At 53.2% G+C, this 27362-nt stretch overlaps 1 protein-coding gene across 5 annotated transcripts; it reads right to left on the reverse strand.

Moving 5' to 3' along the window:
* Positions 1–8263: 8263 nt before the first annotated feature.
* On the reverse strand, positions 8264–20274 carry AMPD2 (adenosine monophosphate deaminase 2). Of its 5 annotated transcripts, XM_025288142.3 has the most exons (19): positions 19798–20274; positions 18840–19313; positions 14848–14978; positions 14494–14624; positions 13930–13998; positions 13729–13840; positions 13306–13492; positions 12945–13086; positions 12729–12818; positions 12348–12477; positions 12014–12208; positions 11796–11927; positions 11470–11633; positions 11107–11233; positions 10855–11018; positions 10394–10514; positions 9949–10122; positions 9655–9765; positions 8264–9332 (listed from the first exon to the last, which is right to left on the reverse strand). In XM_025288142.3, the coding sequence occupies exons 2-19, from the start codon at positions 18928–18930 to the stop codon at positions 9123–9125; spliced, it is 2481 nt and encodes an 826-aa protein (XP_025143927.1). In that variant the 5' UTR covers positions 18931–19313; positions 19798–20274; the 3' UTR covers positions 8264–9122. The 5 variants fall into 5 exon arrangements, 4 of the variants coding, with proteins under 4 accessions (XP_025143927.1, XP_025143929.1, XP_006052258.1 ...); XM_025288144.3 differs by lacking the exon at positions 14848–14978; XM_006052196.4 differs by lacking the exon at positions 18840–19313 and having other exon boundaries at positions 19798–20272.
* Positions 20275–27362: the final 7088 nt, after the last annotated feature.

Genomic DNA, 27362 nt, shown 5'->3' on the forward strand with positions numbered 1-27362 from the left:
GGGCCAGTTTGGCAGATGTCCAGTAGTAGCAATCTGAGGTCTTAGTTTAGATTTCCCTGATGGCAAATGAAGATGAACACCTCATGTGTTTATTGGTCATTTAGATGTTCTCTTCTGTGAAATGCCTAAGACCTGTGTTTATTTTCTATTGTTACCTTTCTATTATTGCTTTTTAGGAGTTCTTTATTCTAGATGCAAGCCCTTTATTTTATGTTCTCATCCTGTGGCTTTTGATAAATAGAATTTCTTAATATAAACTTCATTTATCATTTTTTCCTTCATGATTAGCACTTTTGGTCTCCTGTTTAAGACATCTTTGCACTCCAGAGTCATCAAGATGTTCCTCTATATTTTCATATAAAAGCAGATCTTCAACACACATAGAATTGACTTCTGTACATAGCGTGAGGGTGGAGTTGGCCTCGTTTCTTTATGCATATCCGGTTATTGAAAAAGCCATCCTTTCCTGACCCCCAGTTTTCAAGTAAGTAATAACAGTGGTTTTTCTTTGACTCACAGGAGCAAGTGGAAGGCATCCTGTTTTCTCCAGGTTTTGGATAAGGGTTGCACTGAGAACTATATCTGTCATAGCCATACGAATGGTAAGTAGTCCCTAGGAGAAAAAAAATTCTCCCCAGGAGGCAGGAGGCAGTAAGGAAATCAAAGACCTAGGGGCCAGAAGAAGTATATAAGTGGGACATTCACAGAGAGTCCAGGGGATGGAGCTTTGGCTTGCTAGGTATGTGACAGAAAATGGGGACAAAGAGTTGACTCTAACTTTGGGTTACAGAGGCAGGGCAACCCCCAATTGCCATCCCAGAGGGTAGAGGTTGTTGCTCAGGTCCAGGGCTGCAACCATATTTTACACTGAAAATTCATTCTGGGGGCCTGCCATGGCCACCCTTCTCTTACAGTCTAAGGGACCTGCCCCCACCTTAGCCATAATGGGCTCCTCGGCCACCTCATCCACAGAAGCCAAAGGAAGAAGATAGTGGGACACAAAAGATAGAGCCAGATATCCTGGGTTGGCATCCTGGGTCCACTACTTCCTAGCTGTGTGACCTTGGGAAAGTTACTTAACTACTCTGTGCTTTTTCCCTCTGTAAATGGCAATAATAATAATGCCTAAAAAAAAAAAAAATAATGCCTACTTCACAGGGCCAATTTGGAGATAAATGAAATCGTATATGTAAAATTCCTAAAACAGTAACATATGGAAAGTGTTCAGTAAGTGTGAGCCCTTGTTACCATTATCCTGGACAACTGAATTCAGGACCCCAAACTCCCTGCCAGAGCTATATGCTGAGCACCCATGGGAAGCACCCACTGAGAACAAGCCTCCCATTCCAGCTGACTCAGTCCCTGTCTCCAAGAGCCTAGGTGACCCCTCTAGGCCCCACCCCAGGGAGGCACTGTCCATGTGGCCTTCAGGACACTGACCCCACACCAGAGGAGGAAGGGGAGATGCCCCCCAGCCAGCCCTAGGATGCCTTCCTCCCTCTCCCTCCTCCATACAGGTTTTCCACATCCTTGCAGGGCCCAGTCAAAGCCCACCTCCTCCTTGGAGCCCAGAGCTTCCTCCTTGCTGACCACCACAGCCCACACTCGCCTCGCCAGCCCTCTTAGCAAGAGCCTTGTCTCCTTGACTAGGACCAGGGTAAAGCCAGAGCATGTCAGGGACATGGGCCTTCCTCAAGCTCTGAAGGCTACAGGCAAATCCACTCAGAGGAGATGAAATGAACTCCTGCAGTGCTCAGCTGATCAGTCAGGTCTGCCTCTTTGTGACCCTATGGACTGTAGCCCACCGGGCCCCTCTGTCCCAAGAATTTCCCAAGCAAGTATACTGGAGTGGGTAGCCATTTCCTCCTTTAGGGGATCTTTCTGACCCAGGGATCAAATCCCATTTCCTACGTCTCCTGCATTGCACGTGAGCCTCTGGGGAAGCCTGAACTCCTGTAGAAATCATCTTAAAACTAAGAGGTGCTCCAGATGAGGAGCCTGGGCAGCCAGGAAAGCCAGTTAGGATCTGCTGACTGTAACAGGACAGGGGCCTGACTACATGTGGCCCATAGACCTGAAAGAAGAATGTGGTGACGAGGGAAGAGGAGTGGAATGGGGTCTAGAGCAGCAGAGCAAAAGGATTCAAATCCTCGTAGGGGAGACAAGAGTGTCCACACCAGCTCACCCCGGGCAGCTCTTCTCCTGGGAGAGTCCTGCCTTAGCCTAAGCCACATCTCAATGGGAGGATTCATATGTGAGCCAGCCTGCCTACTGGGCTAGTGGGGTGGGGCCCCATAGGTGCCAGCATCATGAGACACTGATATGGGTGCCTGGAGAGGGTGCCCCAGCCCAGCCTCAGAGGCAGGAGCTGAAGCCCTTGCACGTCTCACAAGGCTCTCACTAGCGCCACCGTGTGGATCTGTTTGAAACCGCATAGGGCTATCAGTGGGGCAAGTGGAAGCTGAAATTCAGTCTACACTCTGCTCACCAAGGAACTTGCCCTGGTATGGCTGCCTGGGCTGCCTGGGCCAGCGAGGGGGGCGAGGGGAGGCGGTGGGGGGGAGGGGCAAAAACTCTTCTCTACCCCAAAACGCTATCAGGGCTATGCCTGCCCAAAGGGCCCACATTTTTCTATCTCCCACAAAGGTGACACATGGGTGAACATCAGCCCTGGGTTTGTGCGTGACCCGGTGTTCAAGCAGCCCGGCAAGGCCCCTGCTGCACAGCAATGGTATGTGGCAGAGGGGAAGGAAAAGAGCCACTCAATTCTTCACATCAGGGGCTCCAGCACCCAAGGCAGACTGCCCTGGGGGCACCGTGACATGAGTCTGTGGAACCCCACCGCAGCACTGAGGGCCCTGGGCAGCACTGTGGGCACTGAACTTTGTTCAGCTATAAGACAGGGGTGGATCAGAGGCGCCTGCAGCTTCATTTGACTTATAAGCTCAAGTAGGATGCTGCCAGGAACTCCCAGATCTGGCTGGGTGACACCTTCCAAGGGCAGATGCAAGAGCCAGTGACATCAGTGACAATGTGGCTGTACACACACCCTCAGGTTGCAGGGGCCCAGGGGCCAGTGTCAGTCTACCATCTCCATCCAACGGGGTATCCACTGACAAGAGCTCCTGGGTGATCAGGGACCAAAAGCCAGCCTACTGTCTGCTCACCAAGCTGTGTTCCCCAGCGTGAGTCCTGAATCTTCAAAGAAGAAGCATCTTTTTCTAATTACACAAAGGCACTCTATGAGCTAGCATGGCTCTGCCCGGGGGCATATGGCTGCAGAGGAGAAGGGGTCCAGGGCCAACAGAGGCTGTTCAAACCCCTGGTTCCATCTCCCTACTCACCAAGCCCTTGCAGGTGGACTTTTGAGAAACCCTCTGCTGGTGTTTTGATTCCCTGTTATAAGTTGGTGAGCAGTGTGCCTGGTCTGCTGCAGGCCTCCCATGAGCTGGGTCAGAGGCATTCAGTTACTGTGCTGCAGTCATCTCCAGGCATTGTGACAGGTTGAGGATCTGGCCTGCAGGGTCACTTCCTCCAGCAGCCTTTTGACTACCACACTACCATCTCCATCTTGACCTCTGCCAAGATGTTCACCCACCGAGGCCCTCAGCACGTACTCCCTCCCTTCTGCTCCCCTCCCCCACCTCTGCCCCAATACATGCCTTTCACCCAGCAAATAAATGTCTTTGCTGACTCTGGGATGTGAGCAAAAAGCATCGGCAGGAATCGGACTCCATGGTCTGCTGGGGAGAAGGAGGGATGGGTAGAAAGATAGAGACAGGAAGCATTAAGGTTTCATAAATTTCACATGAGCACTCTGGCTTTTCTGTGTGCTGATCACCCAGCTAAGAGCTTTATTTAATGTCCGTGATAACCAGTGCAGGAGACCTTGGTATCCCCATCTTACAGGTAAGAGAACTGAAACTCAGAGTTCATACAATTTGCCTAAGATCACAGCAATAAAGTGAAAGAGCTGTATACCACGAAACAGTAATTTTAACCAGGGGTCACAAAGTTAACTACCTCCCTGACACTATATAGATTGAGCCAGGTGAAAGGCTCAGGGACGGGTGGGGCGCTTTCAGTCCTTTCCAAATGCTGCATCTGATTCTTAGATAAGGCCCCACCCTTATTGAAACAAACATTAAAATTGCACGCACATCCCTCATTAAATAGAACCCTCTTTGCTTGAAATGTGAAAGGATGTTCATGAATTTCCTTTTGAAATGACTTGCCTCTGAGTAACTCATTCAATTAACTATTGGTTATGATTTCTCTTCAATCATCCTGCACAGTCTGGAACTCTTGCCAAAAATCCAACTTACAAATTGTTTTCAAATATAATGACATGTGTATGGATACCAAACTTAAATATTAAAGTTGATGTTACTTTCTGAAGGCACGTTGTTAAACATTCAGCAATTTTGACATTGTCTTTTTCATAGTTTGCAGCCCTCAAAGATTTTCTTTCAAATCTCCAACATTTCCTGGGCCTTTGGAAGTCCACCCTGGCCCCTAAATAGGAGGGTGCATGCTAAGTCGCTTCAGTCGTGTCCAACTCTTTGCGACCCTAAGGACCGTAGCCTGCCAGGCTCCCCTGTCCACAGGATTCTCCAGGCAAGAATACTAGAATAGAGTGGGTTGCTGTGCCCCTCCTCCAGGGCATCTTCCCGACTCAAGGATGAAGCCCATGTTTTGTCTCCTGCATTGGCAGGCAGGTTCTTTACCTCTAATGCCACCTGGGAAGCCCTAGGGTTGCTCATAAAGCCAGGACACTTGGCTCCTCCCCATCTCCAGACATGCAGGCTGCCCCAGCAGGTCCAGCTGCAAGACCACCCACCCAAGATGGTCCAGGGCATCCTAATTTGGGCAACTTGGGCTTCCCTGGTGGTTCAGACAGTAAAGAATCTGCCCGCAATGCAGGAGACCTGGGTTCGATCCCTGGGTTGGGAAGATTTTCTGGAGAAGGGAATGGCTACCCACTCCAGTATTCCATGGACAGAGGAGCCTGGTGGGCTACAGTTCACGGGGCTGCAAAGAGTCAGACACAACTGAGTGCCTAACACTTTCTTCATAGATTATTCTCATTTTGAAAGCAGAATGATTTGCCAAATGTTGGGTTAAATGTGATTTGATGCTTAAATCTTTATTGGAATTCCATATAAATACATTTACGAATGAGGCAATGCTTTGATGGAGTGACCGTTCTTATAAAAGCTTTGGAAATTAGGATCACTGTCATCCTAACCAAGCCTTACCAGCCCCTCCCATCTAGGGGCACAACCAGTGGCCCCCCTGGTCCCCTCAAGTCCCGCAGGATGGGGCACGGGAAGGTGAAGCAGGGCAGGCCAGAGCGTGATGTGTCCTGGCACAACCCACCCAACCACAGTGTTTTGTGACTGACAAGGGACAGTCCCCCAGTGCAGACTTTATTCATGGCTGGCCCCATTCAAGGCAGACTGGCCAAGGCAAGCTGACTTGCCTATTTTATTGCATTCTGTTTGGGGCCTTTCGGAGCAGACTAGTTTTTTAAATTCCCTCTGCCATCCACCATCACTTCACTCCCTTCTCCATGCAAGAGGCAGAAGCCCTAAGGAGGGAAGATGCAGCCTCGTCACAAAGCCTTCCATGCATGCCTCCCGAGCCGGTCATGGGGAGGGGCTCAACGTGATCCCATGAAAGGGAAGGAGGCAGGACTGCACAGGAGGCGTGGGAGAGGTAGAGGGCGGGAAAGAATTTTAACTGCAGTTTACACGCTTTGATTCATTCTATCAAGAAGCAGTAAGACAGACAGATGATACATACCTTGGACCTGGTCATTTTACTCATGGTATCAAGATTAGGAATATTCTGTAAAACCTTATTTGCATGCTAAGTTGCTTCAGTCGTGTCCAACTCTTTGCGACCCTGTGGGCTGTAGCCCACCAGGCTCCTCTGTCCATAGGACTTTTCAGACAAGGATACTGGAGTGGGTTACCATGTCCTTCTCCAGGGGATCTTCTCGACCCAGGGATCAAACCCGGGCCTCCTGCATCTCTGGGATTGGCAGGTAGGTTTTTTACCATGATAGCCACCTGGGAAGCCCAAAGCCGTATATGCAGAGATAATATCTAATACTTATTGAGCACTTAGTGCTTTATATCCAGAGATTCAATGAATCCAGAGTCAACCTGTGAGGATGATTATTATTGATTGCTATTATTATTATTATTGCTGTTATTATCCCTATGGAATCAGTGAGGACATGGAGGCACAGAGAGGGGAAGTAACTTGTCCAAGGTCACACAGCCAGTAAGCGGTGGAGCCAAAGTTCAAAGCTCCGTGGTCTGGTACCACAGTAGACAAGTGGTAGGTAGCCATGACATTAGGCCACAGTTATTCCTAAGAAGAGCCCTGATGGTCAGTTATGGTGAGGCTCACCATGGGACAGTGTACAGTAATGACAATTTATAAAGAATATGAAAATATTAACGAAATGTGGAAAGACATTAAAATATTTTTAAAATACAAAATAATACACGTATGATCTCATGTCGATATAGGGCAGAAGCCAACACAGCATTGTAAAGCAATTATCCTCTAATTAAAAAGAATATTTTTAATGTCTTTTAAAAAAGAGCTAAAAAATATGTAATATAAAATATATTTTAAACATATAAATGTATCTCAGAAGTTGACCACATATCTGTTGAAACTGGTGCATTGTGAGTGGACTTTTTTCTTCTTACTTTTCTGTATTTTCCAAATTTCTTTCATGAAAATTATTCTTTTCAGTTAGGAAAAAGTATTAAGGGCTGATTTAAATTTATTTGCTCTCAATAAGTTTTTAAAAGAGAAATTTCTGAGAAACAAAAACTCCACAAGTTTTAAAAAAAAAAAAATAGTGGGGGGGAGTTGCTAAGAAACTTTTTAAACTGGTAATAAACTTACAGTGAGGTCTCAGAATTTACAATGAGTAAATAGGGAGTCTTTGCTGTCCTAAGGCAGCTCTTGCCTTTAAGGAACCCTTCTAGAAATCCTTTTTTTAGCTTACAAATGAAGACATAGCATGTTTATTAAATACATTCACTTCCTTGAAAAGTAAGTTCCCATCAGCCTGTTAAAGATCCTCCCGTGGGCAGATTTAGGCCCAGTGTGGGCCCCGAGCTCCCCTGGCTCTAGCCCAGACTCAGCCACTGGCCCATTCCATCCCCTGAGCCCATTCCATCCCCAACAGATATCAGCCAGACTTGTACAATCTCTTGCTCATCATCCAGCTCTAACACTCTGCTCTCCACTGTATAAATGGCTAGAATGAATTGGCTAGAGATGGCTTCTGAAGACAGAAGGACCCTGGGTCTTGGCCAGGAGCGAGCCCGTAGCCCTCAGGTGGCAGCAGCATTAGGGAGCCTCTGCCCAGAGGCGCAGATGCAGGAAGAGAGATGGGGCTGGAGAGGGGCAGGCTGACGGAGAGTAGGCAAGAAGCCAGCCTCCTGCTCCCTCACCAGGCCCTCAGTCACACAGGCTCATGCTGTTCCAGGGCTAATTGTGTCAGAAGAGAATGAACAGTGCGTCTTTCTCCCCACTCAGCAGCAGCAGCAGGAAACAGCTTCTCTATCACCAACCCAAGACCCTACTCTCCTCCTTACATGAACAACAGACTCCAACAACCTCTGTGCCCAAGGAGGTGGTCCCAAAAACCATGCATTAACCATGGGACTGAAGCCAAGTTGCTTTAAGTCTGCATTCAGAAGGCACAGGCTTGCTCCAACTCTTTGCAAGAGAATCTGCTGGGAACATGCAGATTTCTGCACTACGCCTCCAACCTACTGACTCAGAGTCTCTGAGGGCAGGACCTGGAAATGGCATTTTAAACAAGCTCCCCAGAAGAACCTGATGCTCCTGGAGTTGCAGAACCACTGGCCTCAGGGTTGCATGTAAGCACATATTCCCACATCTACCGGAGGCTGAGAGGGAGGATGGAGAAAGTGGAAAGGGGATGCTACTCCCCAAAATGATGTGATATGGATGTGCCCCAGACCTGGAGCCAACTGTCCATTTCAGAGGGGGTGGGCCAAGCTGGATGAGGGCCTAGGGGCAGCAGTTGGGTCCCTGGTGGGCCTCTCCTCCCACCTCGCTTCCTCTGTCAGTTCCCACATGCATAAACAGTCAAGTCCATTCGTTCCCCTCAGAACTTGCTGTCCCTCCATCCACAATGCTCCTGGATCTGACCTCAGCCACCATCCACCACGGCTCTCCCTCTCCCAACAGAGACTCCACCTGCCTCATTACTTAAATAATCTTTATTTCTCATGCACTAGGAAAGATGGGATTGTATGAAACACTGCATTTCACAGCAAAGGCCTCAGTCCAGATCACAACACAGGGGACCAGGGGGGATCCAGGTGTGGTCAAAACTCTGGGGATCACAGTGGGGTTACTACCCTCAGGGCCGGTGGCAGATCCGGGACCCTCCTGCTACAAGGGTCCCGGACACGGCACAGGGCGGCTGCCCCCTCCCACAGAGGCACCAGAAGCTGACACCAGAGGAGCACACAGACCAGAAAAGAACAGAGAGAGCTGCTGGGCAGTGACTCGGCAGAGGTGGTGGTCCAGCACCTCCAGGGCCTGAGTCCAGGAAGCCAAGGCTGGGACTCAGCCAACCCTACCTGCCGAGGAGCTGGGGGAGCTCACAGATCCCAGGCGGCCCATGCCCACAACAACATACGCGTACAGGCCACACCTGACTGCCTCCCCGGCCACATAAACAAGACGGGGGCCTAAATTCAAGCTCCAGTCAAAGGCTGAATTTGCCCAAGCAGGACCCCAAGGGTTAGAGGGGCCAGCCCCCCACAACCATCCTGAGCTCTCAGATGCCCAAAGGACCGGTCAGGCTTCAGAGGATCCTGGGACAGAGCTTCCGGTGGGGCAGACCTCAAACCTGGGCCCTCAGGTGCCACGTGAGCCAAGACGAGGGCAAAGCGGCTCCACTTGGCCCGGGGCAGCACAGGGACAGACACAGGTGGAAACATGCAGGACAGAACAAGGAAGAACGACACGTGCAGAGACCAGAACAGGCTGGGAGGGTCTGCAGACAGAGCATGGGCAAGGTGCCGAGATGAAGGGCACCGCAGGGGCCGGGCTCACTGAGGCCCGGGGCTCATGGTGATGCCCGCCTCCTCCGGGATGGTCTCCAGCATCTCGCTCTGCACGGCCTGCGTGATGAGCGCCAGCTCCTGGCACAGGGTCTCGTGGCGGTAGCCCACGCGGATGTCCGGCACGTTGGTGCGGCGGATGTCGTTGCCCTCAGGGCCCTCCTTGGTATAGTTGGGGCCCAGCCAGTGGCTCTTCACCTGGAGGGGCAGGGTAAGGGGCAGGGCTGCAGCTCGCTCTGAGGGGCCAGCAGCCCTGCGTGTCTGTGTGTGTTAGTCACTTGGTCATGTCCGACTGTGTGACCCCATGGACTGTAGCCCGCCAGGCTCCTCTGTCCATGGGATTTCCCAGGCAAGAACCCTGGAGTGGGTTGCCGTTTGCTCCTCCAGGTAATCTTCCCAACCCAGGGACTGAACTCAAGTCTCCTACATTGCAGGCAGATTCTTCACCTCCGAGCCCAGCACCCCGGGACCTTCCCAAATGCAGAGCGGGGGAGGAGAGGGATGGCAAGGGGGTGGGTACCTTGTGGGAGAAGCCACTCATGAGCACACTGTTGCGTGCCAGCTCGCACATGTCACAGGAGCTGAGCTTCCACACCTGGGTGGCGATGCTATACTCCTCCATCAGCGGCTCCTGCAGGGGCCAGGTTCCCTCAGGCAGGTGCACCGGGGCCTGCTGCCCACCCCTCCCGGGGGCTGACCACAAGGCACACTGCGCTCCACCAGCAGAGGGCAGCACCAGCCCCGAGGCCCCTCAGTCCAGAAGGCCTTTGTGCCCCAGGACACCCGCCTGCCTGGCTGCCTACCGGGCGCTGACCTTGGTGAAATGGAACTGCAGGGGATCGTCCGTGGACAGCGAGACCATGAGGCCACGGGACAGGTACTCGGGGAGCGGGTTCCGATGGTAGCTGAGGAAGAGGCTGTTGTTGCTGAGCGGGGACATGGCAATGCCAACCTGGGCCAGGTAATACAGGTACTGCAGGACCGGGGCCTGGGTGGGCGACAGGGAGGGTGGGCCTGTCAGGTTGGGGAGGACACCTGGTTCTGGGGGGTCCAGGCCACAGTGCAGGTTGGAGGGCAGTCCAGGCTGGGCAGGAGTTGCAGAGGGTTGGTTACAGCCAGGTTCTGAATTGGGGCCTTGGTGTGGAGGCTGAGGTCCCAGCTGGGGGTGGGTGAGGAGGAGGATCAGCTGCTGAAGAGGCCTGATGGACAGGGAGGAGGGGAGCCTCTGGGATGGCGGAGGCAGGGGTGCAGAGCCTGACCTTGCGCAGAAGCAGCCCGTGCGAGATGTTCTCAGCCAGCATGAAGGCCGACACCAGGTGGTGGATGGGCCCCGCCTCCCCGCAGTGTGGCCTCAGCACGAACGTATGGAAGCCCCTCTGTCTGGGGGGCCAGAAGACAGCATTGGGTCCCAAGCCTGGTGCGCCCAGGCTCCTGAGCCCCAACCCAGTGACTGTGTGGGCCGAGGACCAGGGTCAGCGGTAGGTTCTTGGCTGTCAGGGTTGAACTACAGAGCCCCAGGGGCAGAGAAACAACCCATCAGATCCAAGACTGGGGGTAAGACGTGGGTCAGGTGGCCCCAGCAGGCCCCAGGGCAGGCCCAGAGCAAGGCCTGATGACTGAGAGCTAGCCATGCGGGTAGAGACGCCAGGCAGGTGCACCGGGGCCTGCTGCCCACCCCCTCCCGGGGGCTGGGAGCACCTGTGGAGCCCAGGGCAGGCACCTGCGAAGGTGGTTCAGCATGGCCATGTTGGCGAAGGTGTAGTACAGGTAGTAGGCATAGGGCGGGTTGTCCTCCTCCACCCAAGCCTCAGGGAGCGGGCTCTCCAGGTTGAAGACATGGTTCTCGGGCTTCGACTCATCATCCACACTGTCAAAGCCGTCCACCTGGCCCAGGATGCTGGGTCAGGCCCAGAGCTACAGCCAGGCCTGAGGCAGTGTCCTCCCCACACCCAGACCCAGGCTACCCCCTCACATGCTCCAGGAAGAGATGCAGCTCCGGGTGGCTGGCAGGGTGGATGGTGGCCTCGAACAATGGCAGGAAGATGTTCTCCAGCATCTCCTGGAAGTTGGCCAACTGGCCCTTGGTCCGGTACACATCGCTGCGGGCGAGATGTAGGTACACGGGCGTGCGCAGGTCAGGGCAGAACCACAGAAGCACTTCTGAGCCATACTGAGTGAGAGGGGCTGGAGAGACCGTGAGTGGAGCCAGGGCTCCCTCCTGTTCCGAGGGCTTGGCTGGGATGGGGGAGGCTCAGCCATCCCAGAGGGCAGGAGGCCAGCCCTGGCCCCATGACCTCTGCCCCCCACGTTCCCTCCCACGCCCAGGGACACTCACAAGAGGCGGGGCACCTGCACGAGCCAGCGCACGTTGGGGGAGTGGACACGGTGCGTGACGGCCCAGCGTGCTAGCTTGTCCCACTCGTCCCTTGAGCGCCCGTAGATGGAGAGCCGCAGCTCCGCGTTCTGGTATTTGCTCTCCTCCAGGTCGGACATCACCTCCTGAGCAGCATGCGTGGGCAACTGTCACCCTCAGGCTTCTCCCCTATCCCTGTCCCCGTGCCCACGAGGCACGCTCCGTCTGACTTCTTCACGCCTCTCACCCACCCCACAAACCCCCAGCCACCCAGGCTCTCAGTCAGGGAGGGCTGCCCTCCTCCTCACCTTGATGATGTGAGCAAAGTACTTCCCAGAAATCCTGTTGTCCGTCTTGATGAAGATCTCTCGCAGGACAGACTCCCCAATGGGGTTGTATTTGGCATTGAACTTGTCAAAGCGATGGAAGGTGTTTCTGTCCTGGGGGAGAAAGGCCAACCCAGGTCACCCCTGAACCCCAGCCTGCACACCAGCCCAGCCTCTCAGCCCCTGTGCCATTGACGGACCGCGTGCACGTCGAGTGTGTCCACACTCAGGTCGTAGGCCGTGAGGTTCATGCTCTCAAAGACCTCCCGTAGCGTCTGCTCACGACCCTGCTCCACGTGCACGATCTCCTCCAGGTGCCGCTTCATCGCCCGTTTGATGAAGCGCAGCAGATGCTTCTGGTTCATGCAGGATGAGGCGTGGATGTGAGTGTCCACCTGCGACGGAACGGGGACTGCTGGGGCCTGGGCGGTGGGATGGGGGAGGACTCTCCAAACTGGATGCTGGGGAGGCGGGCAGGCTGTGGAGGGGGAGGCTGGACAGGGGTGCTGGGTCAGTTGGGTGGGGAGGGCCCACCTTGCGGATGTTGTAGAAATCTCGGTGTGGCACCTTCTTCTGCGCGGCCAGCTCCTTCATTTCGTTGAGCAGCACGTGCATCTGGAACTTGGAGCTCAGGTACTGGAGCCGGCGGTAACAGAATGACTTTCTGGGCAGGAGAAGAACCAGGCAGGGGCTCAGGCATGCAGGGAGGCACCCGGGAGGGCCTGGGTGGCAGAGACAAGGGCGGGAGCCGGAGGGTCAGGAATGGGGCAGCCAAGGGGACAGCAGCCGAAGATGGAGGACGTCTAGGACTCAGGGACTATGAAAGGGTGAGACTGGGTGACAGGTGTCAGGGGCCAGACTGGAAAAATCCGAGCTGGGAGAGGAGCCGAGTGTCTGGGACAGGCGCGGACTCACATGGGGCCATTGATGATCAGAGCCATCAGCACATTGACATCTGCCACAAATTCCTGCAGATCGGGATATGGCAGCTCCACCTCTGAGCAGCTGGTGTGTAAGGGGAGCTTCAGTGAGGAGAGCAAGCCAGGAGGCCCTGCGGGCCCTCCTGAGCCAATGCCATCCCCTTAGTCTCTGCCCCTCCACGGCCCCCAGCACACCCTACACCCCTCTTACTGCTCATCAGGTTCCCTGCGGGTGTACACATGAACCACGCCCCGCACCATGCGCAGACCCAAGCCCAGGTCCCCAGGCATGGTGCTCGGCTCACAGTGCTCATAGGGGTGCTGCTCCAGCACTGGTGGGTGCACCGGGGCATCTGCAGGGGTGAGGAGGGTGGAGTCAGGGCCAGGGCTCTTCTTCCAGGCCACCCGCTTCCCGGCCCAGAGGCCCCAGCAGGACAGCTCCTGCCCCTGCCTCCCCGCCCTGCGTGCCAAGAGGCTGGGAAGAAGGAGGCAGGCTGAAGTTCCTGGGCACACGGCTCAGGGTGGCTGGGATGCCAGGGCACATGGAGTAGGACAGGGATGGGGGGTCCCACCAGCGGACACGGGGGTGTCGGGGCCCTGCTCGTAGGTGCGTGTCTCCAGGGGCTTCTCGGCCAGCTGCTGCAGGTACCGGCGGGTGGTAGGGCAGAAGCTCTGCAGCGACAGGGCCATGTACTTCTCCCGGATGAAGAGCGCCCGCACCACGCTCTTGGCTGCATCCAGCAGGTCTGTGAAGGGCACCTAGAGACAGAGATGTGGACGCGCTCTCCTCAGTCCCAGACCCAGCCTGCTCTCACCTCCTTCCTGAGGCCCGTACCCCAGAAACACTCAGACCATTCTATGCTCAACAGGGTGACTAGCTCCCAACCAGAGCCTCTGCCTCTCCAGCTTTTAGAAAGAGAAACAGCCCCTCTAGCCTCTATCCCCATAGCCCAGACTTGGGGAGCCCAGCAGGATGCAAGGACGGGGACACTCACCCCACACTTCTCCTCCCCAGAGATGGACACCCGCTGAAACTCCCGCTCCAGCACCGCGTCGCGCTCCCACAGGCCGCGGTCACCCTGCCCCTCACCCTTCTCCTTGTAGAGTCTACAAGTGGGGAGGACAAGAGAGGGGCTGGAAGCAGCAGAGGGACAGGCCCCAGCCCCGCAGCCCCCGTACCCCTCTGCCCTCCTCACTGGAAGTCCGAGTCACTATCAGTCTTCAGGAAATCTTGCTTGGCCCGAAGCAGGATGTCCGGCTCCAGCCTGGAGGTGAGAGGAGAGGCAGGCCCATGATGAGGCCCGTGTTCCCAGCCAGGGCCCTGCACCGTCCGAGGTGCCGTGAGCGTGTTGTCATGTGTGGCCCTCACAGGGCTGAAGAACCCTGGGCCACGCGGGCTGCTCTCGCCCCACGTCAGAGATGAGAAAACACACCCAGAAGTTAAGCAACATGTTCCCGGACACACTGGTGGGCAGAAAGCTGAACCGGGCAGAGCCCAGCAGCCTGACCCCAAAGCCTATGTCTGAACACCACACTACTCTGTGCCACCTCCCGGGGGTGGCCCAGGGGCAGGACTGGTTGTAAGAGAACAACCACGGGGCTCTGCAAGCACCCAGGACCAAACAGAGGGATTCTGGGCGGACTGCCCTGTGCCCCTCCCCACAACCCCATAGCCGCCGCCTGGCTGTGACCCTACACCCTGCAGCAGCCTGGCCAAGCCCCCGCCCTGTGGCCGCCTGGCTCTGCAGCTGGGGGCTCACTTGACATCCTGGCTGATCTGCCGCTCCAGGCGCTGCCTCCGCTCCTCCAGCTGCTCGATGGGGCTCTCCTCCGGGAACTCGTAAGGGGCGCTGCGGAGCTCACTTTCAGCCAGGGAGCGGCTGAACAGCTCCTGGTGGGAGGGAAGGAAGGGTCAGTGTGGCCGAACCATCAGGGTCCAGGGATGCAGGGAGGGGACAGGGGCTGGGGGTACCTGGGACCACCTAGGGATCAGGGCAGAGCCAAATATAAAGTAAGGGGACAGCTGAGGTGGAGGGGTGCAGGGAGTGGGGACCAGGCGTGGAGGCAGCGACCAGGGTGAGTGGGGAAACGCAGGGGGTGGTGCCAAGCGATACCTCGGCGATCTCCTTGCATTTGCCATCCATGGACGTGCGCAGGTCGAGCGGGAAGTGCTTGAGGCAGGGGGCAGGGCCTGGCAGGGATCGGGCAGACTGTAGCGGAGGGGCCCCCAGCCCACCCCGAGCCTCTGTGGAGACAGTGATGTGGGGTCAAAGGGTGTGGGCCAGGGCCTGGGTGCACTGGAAGCCCTGGGCCCTGGCATGACCCCAGGGCAGCCCCAGAGACAGGCCAGCCCCGCTCAGAGGCTGAGGCGTGAGCCTACCCGTGGACCTCACCTGCAGTCTGGCCTGGGGACCCCTCACCCATTCCAGGTTCGGGGGTGGGGCTAAGAGTCTGCCCCTACAACAAACGGACTCATTCACCCCAGGAATAAAACTCTAGATCCTGGACTAGGGGCCACTCCATCGGGCCGTGAGAGAACCTCCAGGTGAGTACCTGCTACAGGCAGCATCCACGTATCCATGCACACATATGCACACTCTCACACTCTCTCTCTCTCCAGGTGCTCATCCACACCAGCGAAGCCCGGCGCACAGCTTCCATGGCAGACAGTCCAGGGTCAGATCTGCCTCTGGATGAGCAGACGGCCCCTCGAGGGCAGGCTGACCTAGACCTACAGAGCCTGGGGGAGCACAGCTGCCACTCGGCTCTGGCCTGGGGACCAGCCCCCGAGGGAAGAGGAGGAGAGGAAGTGGAGGATTTGGTTGGGAGCAGGACCCTGACCTCCTCCTGGGAGGCCTGCCCTCTCCCCCAGGACCCCAGGACTGCCAAGATGTGGCCTGGCCTCAGCCTGCCCCTCCCACTGCTGGCTGCCCCTCCAAAGGGAGCTGCCACAAACAGTCTGCGCCACTCAGAGGCCCCGGGATCTGGGCCGGAGGCCCTGGGGAGGGCCTGGGGAAGGGAGGATCGGCAGCTGGAGTCTCTCTCCACAGAGGGAAGGATTCCTCAGCTTCCACAGGAGGCTGGCACTAAAGACCTTGAAGCTGAAGAGTCTAGAGAGGCTGCCTAAGCTCCCAGCCCACTCCCAAGAACCCTCCCTGGGCTCCCCAAGCCACCCTCCCCGGCAGGAAGCTCTCCAGCCAGCTCTGGGGTGCTCCCCTTCAGCACCCTCCTTTCCCCTCCCCACTGTGGCTCAGGGATGGACTGGAAGCTCTACCCAGGTGGCACGCTTTGAAGTCTCCAGGCTGCTTCCCAAAAACCTGAGTCCTGTCCCACAGCTGGACAAAAAGAAGAGGGGGTATCTGTCCCAGATCTAGGATCTAGCCCCCCACACAGACACCCTGCTGCCTGCCTGGGTCCTACCTGCAGAGTCAGGCAGCGCCGGCCAGCAGCCCTGTGCCCCTCGCCCGCCTGTTTGCTGAGTGGAGCTGCAGCCAGTCCCCCAGGACAGCTCAGGGGCCGGCATGGGCTGTACCAAGTGCAGCTGCGTGCAGGGGAGACCCTGGGATGCTGGCAAGCAGGGGGCTGGGGAAGCTCAGGGGAGCTCAGAAATCAAGGGAAGGAGTAGCACAGCTGGGAGATAAGAGAAACCCCCAAACTGAACAAGGCCTTAACCTCTACAGTGCCAGGGCCCAGCCCAAAGTGGGGCCCCCAAGGGGGAGGAGCAGAGCAGGCTGATATGGGCAGGGTGGGCTGGCAGGGAAGGGACAAGCCCCTTTAAAATGCAGTGTCCTAGGGGATAGCATGCAGGGCCTGGCTGACCAAAGGGCAGGAGAGGGCAGCAGCCCTCCTGGGCTCCACACCCCAACACCCCTAGGTCAGCTCCCTCTGCCCAGTGGCCTTGTTTTGCTCACCACTGTCCTCTGGGCCCCTGACTACGGGGTCCCTTGGGAGAGACGGGGCCTCTGCAGGGGAGATGTGCTGGCTGGCACCAGGGGTAGACACTCAGTCCAGGGAGCAACCAATTTATAGAGCTTTCCTGCTGCCCCAGAGACCAGTTCACAGCCCCCTAGACCTCCAACTCTTCTCCAAGCCTATTGTCGAGGACAAAATGCCTGGGAAGAGAGGTTCAGACATAGGGCTAGAATTTGGAGGACTTAAATTTGACTCTGTTCCCAATTACTGGTGAGTCTCTACCATCTGGAGGCTTCAAGTCTGCCTACAATGGGGTGATAAGGGGTCCTACCCTGCCTAGCCACACAGCTACCATAAGGTACACAGAGATACGGCTCTGCAAGCATTCTGGAAAGACCCATCATCTGTGATTAGGAACTTCTGGGACCCTCCAAACACTTCCCACATGCAGTCCCACCCACTGGGGGTGGGTGGAGCTTTGGGTCCCAGATCAGAGAGGCACACAGGACTGGGCGTGAAGGGAACAGAATGGGTGGGGTGGGGACACTATCTCTGACTTGGAAGAGAGCAGAGCAGAAAAAGGAAGGAAAGATGGGCACTAGCTCAGCCCTTAGAGTTTAAGGCACAGCCTAAGGTTCTTGTATTCCGCCCAAGAACCCTGATCCAACCCAATCTTCCCCTTTTCTAACCCCTCCAGAGAGGCCGGCCACAGACCCCCAGGACTGGTCTGTATCAAGTCAGCAGAACTGACACAGAGGCCCTGATCTCAACCACCTCCCCTAGCAGGGTGACCTAGGGCCTCCTCAGAAATGCTGGGGTGGCCCAGACAGGTCCTAGCAAGCAGCACCATCCCCTCAGCCTGTTGGACCACCATAAAGGACTGCCAGGGCTCACTAAAGGTGACAGACAGGCAGTAACCACCACTCCCTGAGGACCGGTCACCTACTGGTCACTTTCTCCCAGGGTCTGTGCCACAGCACCACACACACACCACACACACACACACACACACACACACACACACACACACACACAGAGCGTGGGAGAGGTGGCCAAAAGTCATAGGGGGCTATGCCCTAGCCATTCCCATTAACTCCAAGATTCTTGCCAACCTGTCTACACACTTGACCAGAGCCCCTCACTCACTACCAAGGCTGCCCCGGTAGGCAGACACTACTCGAGGCTTTGACCTACAAGTATCAGCTGCTCCCGCCATGCGACTACCCGAATGTGGACAAATCTAGCCTCAGGGGACACACGCTGTGGGGGCACAGACCTGGGCACAGAGAACAGAGCCCCTCAGGCCAATACAGAACTCAGGCCATCATCTTCAGGAGCATAAGAAAAACAGAAGGTAGTACAGACAGCTGCTGGGGGGATGGGCAACACCAGCTTGACCTGGTCATCAAAGTAGGGGTGGGCTTCCCTTAGCCACAGGCCTGAGACCAGCAGACAGCAGGTAGATTCCCTCAGCAAACACAGATCTGGGCAGTGGAGCCTTCAGAAAGATGGGCACAGCTGCCAGCTCCAAATGGTGCAGAGATGTCTACTGGAGTGGGAGCCGAACCAAAGGGTGCAGGACCACATGCAGGCAGGCAGCAGCCCCAGCCTGAGCCCCAACACTGGCTCGGCCCAAGGGCACCCCACAATTCCGAGGAAGCTCGCAAGACAGACCAGAAATGAACAAACTGCAAACAATAGATACAGCTGAGCCCTCAGCCCCTGGATGCCCACAGCAGTAAGTATGCCCTAATGTCAGACAACCAGTAAGAGGGTTCAAGATCTGGGATCCCGGAAAGAGAAACTAACCTCAGGAGGACAGCCCGAGCCGCCAGCAGTGTGGCCAGTCCGCAAACCAGTCAGTCCCACACATCCCCCACTCCACACACACTCCACATGCAAATAATCTTAGCACAGCCACACACGGACACGTGTGCAAGTACACTCTTGCTGCACCCACACCCACGCCCACTCCTCATTACAGAGGACCGCATCCCTGACACGGAAACCAGTCACCCTGCACCCCACCTCCGCCCCAAACCGCCTCCCAAGCCAGCTGTCCCTGGGAAGAGGACAAGGTGCATCACTGCCGAGAAGGCGTCAGAGAAGTCCCCCTCGTTAGGGGACCAGTGGCCTGGGTGAGAGGTGAGGGTGGGGAGTAGGGCCAGACTGAGGACAGGAGGCATACACTCACCTGGTACTGCAAAGGAAACCTGGAGGCTGGCCCGCTTCTTAAAGGGATATTTGGCCTTGGGATTGCTGGGGCCAGATGAATAAGATGCCATGGCTCAGGCTGCCGCGGAGCCCGCGGGGGTAGTCTGAGCTGCACCAGCTGGGCTTGGCTCTGCCACATCCAACCCCTTCCTCCGCCCCGCCCCCAGCGGGAGTGACTGATGCAGGAAGCAGAGGCCCCGCAGGCGGAAGAGGCCCTGGCCACGATTTCTGATGTTGTCTAGGCAACCTCAGGAAGGGGCGGCCTCCATCCCTGCCCCTTATCCCTCCCTTTCTCAATCCCTGGAGTGACTCGACTGATGGTAACTGGGCCTGAGGGGGTAGGAATGAGGAAACAGAATGGGGATGGGCCAGCCCCAAGCACCCTACTAATCCCGCTATGAGCCAGGGCTCTGGAGCAAGAGAGTCAAAGTTCAAGCTAACTGGTCCAGCCAGCCTGGGAGAAAAAAGATAATAATAGAGAGAGGGATCCAGCGCAGGTACCCCAAGCTCAGAACACATTTCTTTCAGGGTCAGCGGACTCCGTGAAAACACAGCCCCTCTGGGGCAGTATCCCCTTTTTTCCTTATCTGAACCTCCGGCCCCAGGTGGTTCAGTTCTGGGACGATGGGGTAGAACTGAGAATCCCAGTCCAATCCAGGGAGGAGCCTGTCTTGGGAAAATTCCACTGTCCACAGAAGCTGCCCTCTTAGAAGACAGGGAGGCAAGGAAGCAGGGGCTTTCTTTGGGGTGTGGGAAAGCGACCCCAATAGCTTCTGACGGTTCCTTGTCTTTCCACACTCAGGCTCTGCTCTCCTGGCCGCTCCCCAGGAGCCGGCCGCCTTCCCTAGGTCTGAAGGCAGTGCCCACCCTATTGTCACTATCGCCACTGCACTTCTCTGTCCCAGAGACCCTGCCCCCCTTCACACGCACACACTCACCTGAGGCCATGCTGCCCGAGCCCTGTGGGGAACCAGGGAGTCTGTCCGCCAGGGTCTGCACCGCCTGGAAACCCGGTCACGAGGGAGGGGAGGAGGGCTAGGGTCCAGACCCTGCCAAGTGGCTCCAAGGGCCCCTGCCCTGGCACTGAGATGGGAGAAGTAAGACAGTCTTTCAAAATTGCTGGCTGGTTGGAGGCGGGCCCCCTGCCGACCTGGGCCGCTGTACTGGCCTTGTAGACCCCGGAGCCCCGACCCCCAAGCCCGGCACTCGGGAGGCGGGCAGGCCACGTGCTCCCCAGAGAGCGGGACCCGGAACTCGTCTGGACTTCTCTCCACACTTTCAGGGTATTCGGGGTCGGATTCCGGTAGCTGGACCGTGAGGGAGTCACGCAACAGGTGCGACCTCACCAAAGCCGCCCCAGCGACAGCGCTCTCCTCCGCAGCCCCAGGCACCGCTAGGCCCGTGGCCCCGCCCCTGCCCGGGCCCAGCCCCGCCCCCGCTAAGCGGCCCCGCCCCCGCCATTTTCCCTCTCCCGGGCGCCACGTGGGAAGCCGGCACTTCGCATCCGTCCGGCAGCGTCTTGGGTAACTTCTGTGCGTCAGCTTCCTCACCAGTAAAGTGATGGGGTAATCGCAGTACCTCACTCAAAGGGGTTATTGTGAGAATTAAACGTTAAGCACCTTTGCAAGATGCTGGGCAAAAAGCCAGTGCCCAATAAGACAGATAGCTATTATTATAATCCCAGGATTCTCCTTTAGCTGAAGCCCTTCCCCGCATTCTTATTCTAGGTCGCCTGTTTTCTTACTCAGGCAGGCGTAGCTGGGCAGGGTGTGCCCTGCAATTCTGGCTCCCATTCCCACATTTATCTGTGTACTTGGTCAAGAGCTCAGGCTCTGTAGCCAGAATGCCTAGGTTCAATTCCAGACTCCACCTACTTCCTGACTGCCCTTGGGAATATTGTTAACTTCTCTGTGCTGCTTCTACTTCCTCTATAAAATGAGTGTGAGACCCTACTTTATAAGCTGTTAGGATAAATGAAGTAACAGAAGTGCCTGGCTTTAGTTACACTCAATGTTTCCTATTATTGCTGTGTCCTTGGCCTCGGTCCCCTGTACACTCTCAGTTGATTCACCTGTAGCTTATAAAGAAGGTGTGCTGGGCTATTTTGGGGACTGCAGATACCCCACCCAACCAGCACCCCTACTCCCAAGTGGCAGAGAATCCTACCACCAGGGTTAAAGGAAACCTATGGGGGAAAAGACCTAATGTATTAGCAGCTTAGTCTTTTTCCTATTCTCCACCTTGTGGGAGCCCTTTGTCCCCCAAACCCAGTTGTATTAATGCTGTTTGTCCAGCTTCTCCCAGTCCTCACCATCCCTGCAGCCAAATTCCTTCCCAAACTCTGCCTCCTCCTCCATCCACCCAGACTGGATTGTGGACCCTGAACCCTATTCTCTACCCGAATCTGGTATTGCATCCATTGATTCCTGCCTAATGCTCTTCACCCTGGACAACTTTAAAAAAAAAAAAAAGGCCTCTGTAAACAAGGGGGGAAAGGTTCACCTCACAAAGAATCGATAAAACTGAAAAGAGAACAAGGATAAACCATGCTAACCCATCAAATTAGCAAAGATTAATTGGAAAAGAGTCCTAAAGCAGGCAAGGGTGTAATAGTGAAATGGGACACACACATGTTCTACTGGTGGTTGTAAACACTGGTAGAATTTTTCTGAAAGCATTTGGCAACCTATGATCAAGAGTCTTAAAAAGGTTCATATTATTTGACACAGTAATTCCACTTCCAGGAATTTGTTCTTTAAAAAAAGCTGCAAGAAAAATATGCACAGAATTGTTCATAACTGCAATGTTTATCACATAGAAAGGTTGGAAACTTAAAAGCCCAACAACAGGAAAATGTTTAAATTATGTCATATGCACACAATTAAATACAACCATTAAAAATTGTTCTGAAGAATTTCTTAATAAGGTGAGAATGTTTACAATGTAAAATTAGGGTGGAAAAAATGGGTGCAAAAATCTGTACAATACAGTATGGTCCTAATTAAGTGACACATATGCATAGAAAATAACCACATCAACAAATTTAACAAATGATTATCTGTGAGTGGTGGAATTATGGGTTATATTTATTTTCTTCTTTATGTTTACTTGCATTTTAAAAACTGTCTACCATGCATATCCATTATTTTTATAATCAAGGAAATGGAAAGCAACAGAAGTCTAGGAAAATCTGTAATAGCCTCTACACCCCACCCACTTAATACTCTTCTGTGTTTTAACCCTAGACTAAATTGGTTTGGGAGCCTTTAAGAATTTTGAGGCTGCTGCACTCTCAACAATGAATAATAAAATAAATCTAAAAAAAATTTTTTTTAAATCAAGGACCAGGTAAACCATGCAGAATGTCATCTATATTGTGCTTGCACTAAATCCATTTCTGTTGTGTCTGACTCTTTGCGACCCCATGAACTATAGCCTGCCAGGCTCCTCTGTCCATGGAATTCTCCAGGCAAGAATACTGGAGTGGGTTGCCATGCCCTTCCTCAGGGGATCTTCCCAACCTGGGGATCAAACCCATGTCTCTTATATCTCCTGCATTGGTAGGTGGGTTCTTTACCACTAGCGCCACCTGGGAAGTCCCTGAGAAGTCATCTATATTGATATAATGCAAATTTTGACATAGTTTTATGGGGAGGTATTGTGCATTGAACCAGGTCTTTTTAGGACTCCCCCTTAATCCAGACCTACCTACCTAACCAGCCCGTAGGTGGAAAGGCAAACCAGTCCACTAGTCTCTTCCTTTCCCTCCCTAGTCCTATCTACAGCACACCCTTCACCCTGTAATCCTCCCTATTTCTAGGCCTTTTGGTATGCTGTCCCTGCTAGAAGTCTGCACTGATTACAGTTAAGCAGCATTCTCCCCACCTACACATTATCAGCAAGAATCTTGGTGGGATTTCACTGTCTATCTAGAACAGTTTGGGAAATGAAGGAGTGAGTCATTTTCTCCAACCTCTAGCTGTTTTCATGTTGGGGACCGAATGTTGTCTTTGAGCCTCTGAGATCTTCCTTAGCTTGAAACAAGCTTCCTTACCTCCTAGCCTGGAACCAAGATGGTTTCTTGAATGGCTCTCCCTGAGCCCCAGGCCTCACTGAAAATGCACTCATCTCTGAAGAACTGCTTATCTTCTTGCCTGATGCTCACTTGTGATGTCAGCCTCCTACCGAGGCCAGACCACTCTCAGCAGATGGTAGGCCTGGGAGAGAACACGGGCAGCCTCAAAGAGATCATTGGCCATGACACTTTCCCAAACCATACCTTATGCCTAGATCCTTCTAGAATCAAGCTGTTCAGCTTTTTCTCAGCTTCTATCGGAAGCCAGCCCCCCACCCAGCCACCCAGCATTGTTTATGGCAACATGCAGCAGTATCCAACCATATTTGTTTAAGTCTTCAGTGAGCTTTAGCCAAACCTTTGTCATTCAAGGCCCTTCACTGGCTAGCCTCACTTTTCCTTGTTTCATCTCCCAGCTCCTCCCTCCATGCACTTTTCACTTTTACTCCAGTTCCATCACATCAAACTTGCCAGTCTTCTCCAAGCACACTTTGTACCTCATGTCTCCATGCTTTTTCTCATGCTCTTTTTTCCTCCTCCAAGTGCCTATCCTCCATTTCTGTTGTTTTGCTTTTCTGCTGAAAGTCTATTTTATAATTTTCCTCCCTTCTTCTACTATAGAATTTATCCATCTGCCAGTGAGATGTGTGTATAATTGTCTTTCCTACCAGGAATCGAGGCTAGGTTTTAAACAGCTCTGAATTCTCCAGCATTAGCTGGAGTGTTCCTTTAACTATGTTGTTTCTCTGTGAATTTACACCATCTCTTCCTTTGGACTGTAAGGTCCTGAAGGAAGTTCCTCCTTCTTCATGGCCCTGCCCCCAAACTCCAGCTGGGTGATAAGGCTTTATCCACAATCCCTACCACTGGGTATAAGACAGATATTGAGATTTCCTCTTAACTCAGAAAGCAGGACTCAAGTGGAAAATGATTATTTTTTTTTCTTTCATTCAGAATTTGGTTATGCAAATATTCAAACAGTAAAGTCGTTGCTAAAGAAGATAAAAATTTTGTTTCAGTTATAAGGGCTATGAACTAAGACACCTGAGCTCCGGCTGATTCTAACTTGTTTATTAACATGAGGATCACTTTCCCACGCTTCAGTTCACTACCTCTAAAATGGGAATAGCACCTACATGCTTTACTGACTCCATCAGGACATTAAACCTAAATGCAATAATAAAGGAGAAGAGCCACAGGAAAGGCACAGGAGCTGAAGACAGGAGACAGGAGGCATCATGGTGGTCATGTACAGCAGCAGGTCTACACAATTAAGAGGGCAGGCGAGGTACAGGAGTTCCCATACTCAGGTCAGTAGTGGAAATTGAGAGCCCAGCAAGCTAGGAAACAAGCAGAAGCAGCACAGAAGTTTGCAGAGGTGGTAGATGAGAAAGAAAGTCAAAGTGTTAAGTCACGCAGTCATGTCTGACCCTTTGCGACCCATAGACTGTATCCCCCAGGCTCCTCTGTCCATGGGATTTTCCAGGCAAGAATCCTGGAGTGGGTAGCCTTTCCCTTCTCCAGGGGATTTTCCCAACCCAAGGATTGAACCCAGGTATCCTGCATTGCAGACAGATTCTTTACCATCTGAGACACCAGGGAAACCCAGATGAAAAAGGAACAAGCACAAACACAAACATTTTCCCCATTTGTGAAACAAATTAGTGGTTCCTTTAACAATACAAGTGCGGCTGTTATTGAGCTCATCATGCAATTTGCCTTTTTTGCCCAACATTCTTTCAGTGGCTGCTTTTATGGGGCAGTGGAAATAAAGATCCCCTGGTCTGTTTACTAAGCTATATGACCTTGAACAAATTATTGATACTTAACCCTCAAGTCGCAGTTATCTGGTCTGTAATTTGGGGACAAGAGCTCTTACCTTGAAGTTAGCATGAGTTAACTGAGATGAACCATGTAAACTGTCTAGCCCAGTTCCCAGCAGTTCCTTGCTCTGAACAGTGCAGGCTGCAGCACAGCTCTGCCCTGGGTATACGTTGTCAATATTGTGGGTAGGTTAGGCAGAGCTGGTGAGGTATAATTACTAAAACTTTATAGCCAAGATTCCAAGCTGGTAACAATTTCAAAGACTCTTCTGTTTTCCCTCAGTAAGCACTTGCCAATTTCTGATTGGGAAAAGATGATCACTGTGGAAGGCACCTTGGCGGCTGCCTTCTTCTTCATCAGCCCCAAGAGTCTGGGCCCAAGGCCCAGGGCTTCTCAGATATGCAGGCAAGAAGCAGCAGAAAGGAAGATGATGATTAAGGATGGCTTCGAGTACCTGGCAGGCAAGGAGACCTAGGTTCTACCTCCCACTTTCTCAGTCTACCTGGCCACTGCTTCACAATTCCACTGTAAGAGGAATAAACAAGTTATATCCTTCAAGGTCAGTGGCTCTCCACATTGGCTGTACGTTAGAATCACCTGGGAAATGTTTAAACTCTTCATGCCTGGACTGCACTCTAGACTCATTAAATCAGTATTTTTTAAAAGGCTTTCTGGGTAAATTCCAATCTATACCAAACGCTGAGACCACTGTTCTAGATCAGGATTTTTCAAACTCTGTTAATTTAGAATATGGTTTCTCAGGCTCTGGGATTGGCATTACTACTGGAACACAGGGCTTCCCTGGTGGTTCAGTGGCAAAGAACCCTCTCCACCAATGCAGGAGATGTGAGTTCAATCCCGAAATCAGGAAGATCTGCTGGAGAAGGAAATGGCAACCCACTCCAGTATTCTTGCCTGGGAAATTCCAAGAAGAGAGGAGCTGGCAGGCTACAGTCCATGGGGACGCAAGAGAGTCAGACACAACTTAGCAACTAAACAATAACAACAACTGGAACTTATTGATTCAAAAACACACTCTTTTAAAAACATGTACGTATTAACATCTTTGAAATCAGAATGATCTTTCAATCAGTGCCATCTAATATTTGATGAAATACAGAAACAAACATCTCAGGTAATATTTATGATTTAGCCAGACTGAGGGGGAAAAAATGGTTCTCTCGTACTCCCTAGGGCAGAGCTTTCCAATCTTTAGTATCCTTACAGTCTCCTGTGATCCTGTTAAAATTCAAGTTCTGAATCGGAAGGTCTCTGCTAAGCCCTAAGATTCTGCATTTCTAAGAAGCTCCCTGGTGATGTGTGCGGGGCCTTGCACAACACTTTGGGTAGCGATATACTACAGTATGTCCCAATAAGGAGCTTCCACAGCAACTCATTTAAGTAAACTTAAATTATTGGCCTAGAGAAAGATGACCAATGGAGAGTCTTCAATATGTCTGGGAGGCAACTTTAGGATGCCACACTCTCATTTCTCCCTGGGAAGGGGCAGCTGGGATGACAGCCAGAGGAAGGGTTGCTCTGACGTTTGAGGAGCCAGAGGCTAGAAGTCTAGTTTCCAAAGAAGCACTTTGTTATGTGAGGCAACACAAACCCTCCACAATAAATACCAAGTTCACGCACCAAGTGAAGATAGGCCTCAGGTGAGTTTAATGGGTAAGCAGCCCCATTCTTGGGCTTCCCTCATAGCTCAGGTGGTAAAGAATCTGCCTGCAATGCAGGAGATCCTGGTTTGATTCCTGGGTTGGGAAGAGCCCCTGGAGAAGGAAGTGGCAACCCACTCCAATATTCTTGCCTAGAGAATCCGGTGGACAGAGGACCCTGTCAGGCTACAGTCCATGAGGTCACAAGAGTCAGACACAACTTAGCAAATAAACCACCACCATCCCCATTCTCTCTACCATATACTCATTTTCCTTCCTTTTTTCATCCATCAAACCATCACGGAGGATCCACAAATAAACCACAAGATCTGAAGTATTCAAAGATCAATCAGATTTGGTACCTGACCTCCAAGGGGAGGAATTCGGTCTGGGGAAACCCATTTGTAAAACCGATAATAATGAAGTGATTAACTGGTAATAACAGGAGGATGTAAAAAGAGACAAGCCAACATAAAGGAATGCTAATAGCTTCCTAGTGCAGCAGCCACTGGAGGAGCTGGAGGGAACATTTCTAATCTTTCCAAAAAAGGGCAAACCCTTAAACAGATTCCTTGCCAGGAACCGGCCCGCTATGATGGAAGCAGTGCTTTGATGCCTTGAAACCATGAACTCTGGAGTCACAACATGGGGAGAGCTTCCTCTGCACCTCTAATCTCTAGCTCTATGCAAGTGTATCTAGGAAAAGACTTTTAGGAGATCGGCCCTTCCAAAGTATGGAGCCAACCATTATCTTACTCCAGAGAGTTCCAGTATCTGCATCCCAACCTCCTGTGTCAGAATCCAGGACATCATGTCCCTAGTTACAGAAACACTTGAGTCTTTGCCCTTTGTCATACTGAGCTCTTAATTGGTTTAGCCCATCACACCACTAGATATAAAGGCTACAATCCCTAGACTTAAGGAGGTCTGCGGCTGGGATAGG

This window comes from Bubalus bubalis, chromosome 6 (genome assembly GCF_019923935.1).
Source record: "Bubalus bubalis isolate 160015118507 breed Murrah chromosome 6, NDDB_SH_1, whole genome shotgun sequence".
NCBI classification, from domain to species: Eukaryota; Metazoa; Chordata; class Mammalia; order Artiodactyla; family Bovidae; genus Bubalus; species Bubalus bubalis.